Below are 4,167 nucleotides of genomic sequence, written 5' to 3'. Positions count from 1 at the left end.
CAGCCGGTCTAAACTAATAAGGAAGCAGAGACAGGAGGATCGCCCCCTGGGCTACATAGCAACATTTGTTTCTAAAACCCAAACACAAGCAGAGAAACAAAAGAGGAAATCCCATGAGACTGTGCAGACACCCCCTCCCTACAAGAGCGCCACCTGGCGCAAACTTGAGAAACAGCCAGCTGGGCGTCTCAGCGTTCAGAGGGGCATACTTAAGACTGCCTGTTTACAGGGTTCCCTTCACCCTCTGAATTTGCAGCCACCAGGAACCCGCCGGGGCCCCTATACACCCCTCGAAAGTATCACTTCCTTCTACGTATTTGTTGATAATGAGCATTTATTTTGAGTACAGAAAAGATACATTGCTGCTTATTCAGCCTAACCTAGGAAGGAGAAAAGCTGTTCCGCAGATCCCTCCGACGTGGTGAATAGGCGGGGATGTTTTTCTGCCCCCACCACTTTCCAGAGCTCTAGAAACAGACTGCCTTTCTTAAAAAGAGTCTCATCCCCGGGGTGTGTTTTAAAGGCTGGACAGTACCACAGACAGACATCTTTGCCTAGAAAGCAGAACGCCACAAAGGTGGGCAAAAGGGCTTGTAAACAAGGCTCCCTCCCCCAGGCCTGGGACTCTAGGGTGCTGCCCGCAGCCTGCAGCCGCTGCCGCCTAGATGCTACAGAACTGGTGGTTGGGCCCTTTCGGCTCTGCATCAGAATAAATGCTTTCTCTATAGAAAATAAAAATCCTTGCTACCCCTCTGCTTAGGAAAGGGATTGATGAATTTTCTTAGCCCTTCATTGGAGGAGTTGAATGTGGGAAGGGGTTCAGTGGGGATGGGTCTGCTCTTCTGGGATGACCGTCAGAAGGTAGGAGTCCGGGAGGCAGGAGGTCTCACTCCCTGCCAGCGGCAGTGCTGACAGGATCCTCCTCAAAGGTGCTTAGCTTTGGCAAGCCGGGTCTTCAAAGATGGCCTCGTCACCTTATATAGTCTTCGATGGAGATCACATCGCTGGAGCTCAAAGGCTAATATCTGAGCCTATCTCCAACTGGCTGCCTCCACACACCTGCTTCCGTGATGGGATGTTGGCAGCAGACACTGGTCTCATAGTGACATGAAGTTTTTTTTGTTTTTTTTTTGCTTTTTTTTTTTTTTTTTTTTTTTTGTGGGGTACATGTGTGTGTGTTGTCTCTGTGTATATCCCAGAGAGGCAAGGCCAGACTTCATCAGCCCAGTCCCCAGCTGGGAGTTACCACCCTGGATGACAGCGCTGGCTCTTTGGTTGGTCTGAGACCTCTTACACCCAGGTCACCAGAGCTGGCTGGGCACTTACTGAGCAGTGGACTCTTCTGTGCCTCCTCTGAGTGATGTCTAGGAAGCATTATGTGTGTATGGGGCTGCCCACACCTTGTTTCTCTTGAGCTCTCAATCCTGGCACAGACATTAGAAGAACTGTGTTGTTCCTCCACGATACAGGCCCAAGGGCCTGTCTCCCCCTGAAACTTAGGGTGGGTGTCTGAGCTAACCCCACTAGCACCGCCACACTAAGGACATCGAGACAGGCTAAATGGGCTGTGAGGACCTCCAGGTCATGCCTAAGCCACCAGACCTGTTTCTCTCCCACCTCGGAAGTGGCAGGACGGTGACATTGTGGCTCTTCAGCCCTGGAGTTGAGAGATAGGCACAGTGCACAGTGGGACCTTATTGGGACCTGTCTCAGCTCCCAATAGGATAAGCCCTGGGGTAGGAGTTATGGCAGGAAGCTGACCAAGCAGTCTCTGCAGGAGAATCAGATTGTGGCCATAGCCTAGAGGAGGCTGGGGAGAGGATAGAAAATTGGGTTTCCTATCTCACCTCTGCCCAGCACTGTTCAGAGAGGCACGGCCACCAGGCACCAGGCTGGGGAGGAAGAGATACCATGTAGGGAACACCTCATCCAAAGAAAACCTTCCCAGGTGAGTTTGTGTAGTAGTGGGACATGTGCATATGCAGGTGTCTACATATGTGTGGGTTGTGTCAGTGTAAGCACTTGGGGATATGTCAGTATATATTGATAGTCATATATATGCATGTGCATGGGTTGTGTGTGCACCTGTATGCCTGGAGGAGAGAGGGTAGCCTGGAAAGACCAGCGGAATTTATGAGCTTGGCCACTCACACAATCCTTTCAGGGCTGGGCATCGGAGCCTGGGTTGGGATGGGTGAGCCCTGGGAGTTACTTGGCCATGGTTCTGGTCCTGGCAATGGCAGCAGGTCAGATGGAGAGCCTGTCCCACACACAGCTTCATAAGGTGGCAGTGTGTCCATGGAGACAGTGTGGAGTCTGCTCTGACCCTGGGTCCTCTGCTCTTGCTGACGGTGGCTGCGGCTCTGGCCGCTGTCTGAGTCAAGGGCGCCATTCAGCCTGGGACAGGAGTCAGTCATGGAGTAGGGCGGTGGTGCATCCGTGGGGACATACAGCTGAGTGGCCCCTGGTCCCATGCATTCCTCATAGCTGTGAGAGAAGAGTTTTCACTCAGGGGTTGTAGATTCTGAGACCTTCGGGCAGATGGAAGAGTCTGTATTCTGTATGGCAAGGAGCTGCCCTCATTGTAGAATACAGCCAACTTCATATATGCTGGCTCCCATGAGACCCTCTAGTCCTCAGGGAGGACAGTCTGACACCCTTAGCTGGGTCAGACTTGACCCTCACATCCCATGTGAACCAAAGCAAGTCCTTACACCCCTGCCCCTCTCTGTGGGGTTTTAGATTCCCTGGAGCAAGAACAGCCCTGTCTAGGGAGGAGTCCCAGCCTGGGCACTGTGAATGGGCTCGGTAGGACCCACTGAGACATCTCCACTGCTGTTTTCTAGATTTAGGAATGAGTCTCTAGCCCTGAAACCATAGCTGTAGGGCTAAGAGCACCTTGTCTCCTTTTAGAGCCTCTTGTGGGAGGAAAATGACATATTTGTCAGGACCAGGGGAACTCAAGAAGGCACTGTCACTTCACAGGGTCCAGTGCCCCAGGGAAGGCTGGCCATGATGATTCCTGTCCCAATGAATGGCTTTTGGGATCTACGGATCTAGATGTCCCACACCAAGGGCAGAGGCCTAGTGTCTAGCAAGCCTCCTTCTCTATTCCTCCTGTGCCCTGGCCACTGCCCTTGAATTTCCTCGAGCAGTGGATTTAACTCCTCCGTCCTGGGCCCTACAGTCTATTTCATTGTGGAAAGTAGGATGGGTCATTCAATTTACTAGATTTTTTTTGATGCTAAGAAAGGCATGGGTAGTTGGGGGCTGGGGGGAATGATTCAGAGTGGACCAGAACCCTATAGCTCCTGAAGGTGTGCCCTGAGAACATGCCAATCTCCCTGCTCTCCAGGGAGCCCAGCTATTTTAGCCTGAATGAGAAAGGCATTGGAAACTCAAGGGTACCCCTCTGTCCTTGTGGTTCATCTAGAGGACAGGGCTACCAGGGGCTATGTCAATGGATGTAAAGATTCAGGGGGAGAGAGTCTGAGAGGAGGTGGGGCTGTCTGTGAGTCAGAGCTATCTAGGTTCGTATCAGATGAGAATGGGCTGCTGAAAGCCCATCCTGCCTGGGCTAACTGAGATCAAGACCTAGATGGGCCTACGGCAAGAGTGTGCAGCAAGTCGGGGATGGGACTGGGAAGGCTAAAGCAAGACTGAGAGAAGGCAAGGACAGGACTTAAGACAAGAATATGCAGAGGCTGGGAAAAGGACTGGAAAGGCAGGCTGACCACACAGCACACAATGGAGACCCAACAGATGATAGGGACTAGCCAAGTCTGGGCACTCTGTGGCTATACCTACAATCCATGAGAAAGACTGATCTTGGAGTGGGCGTGGGTTCCTGGTGTTAAAAACAGAAGCTCAACAGATTTCCCTCCCTAAATGAATGCTGATTCCATACTCATGATCCCAAACATCCCACTACTCTTGGTCCCTAGGGAGATCCCTAGAGGAATTTATTGGGGCTCATGAAAACTGTCATGAGACCATACTAAAACTACATGGTTTCTCTACCAATCACCCATCAGCCCAAAGAAGCCAGCTGGTGTCTGTAGTCCACCCCGGCAGCATCTCCCAAGTCATGTCCATCCTCAAGGGGACTTGCTTGGTTGGAGACAGAGGCTGTGGCCAAGCCAACTGGAATCCTTTTGTATTTACACA

At 51.7% G+C, this 4,167-nt stretch overlaps 1 protein-coding gene across 13 annotated transcripts in view; it reads right to left on the bottom strand.

Moving 5' to 3' along the window:
- Positions 1-316: 316 nt before the first annotated feature.
- Bean1 (brain expressed, associated with Nedd4, 1) overlaps positions 317-4,167 on the bottom strand; it is a 48,720-nt gene continuing 44,869 nt past the window's right edge. For 8 of the 13 annotated variants that reach the window (XM_030243708.1, NM_001141922.1, NM_001141924.1 and 5 more), the window contains one exon: positions 317-2,487. In XM_030243708.1, coding sequence (XP_030099568.1) covers positions 2,148-2,487 — 340 coding nt within the window. In that variant the 3' untranslated portion in view covers positions 317-2,147. The remainder of the gene's footprint in view (positions 2,488-4,167) is intronic. The other 5 variants (XM_006531267.4, XM_006531265.4, XM_011248482.2 and 2 more) reach the window with 1 other exon arrangement.

This window comes from Mus musculus, chromosome 8, assembly GCF_000001635.26.
Source record: "Mus musculus strain C57BL/6J chromosome 8, GRCm38.p6 C57BL/6J".
NCBI lineage: Eukaryota > Metazoa > Chordata > Mammalia > Rodentia > Muridae > Mus > Mus musculus.
The sequence above is the reverse complement of the archived record's forward strand: the minus strand, read 5'-3'. Positions and strand labels throughout refer to the sequence as shown.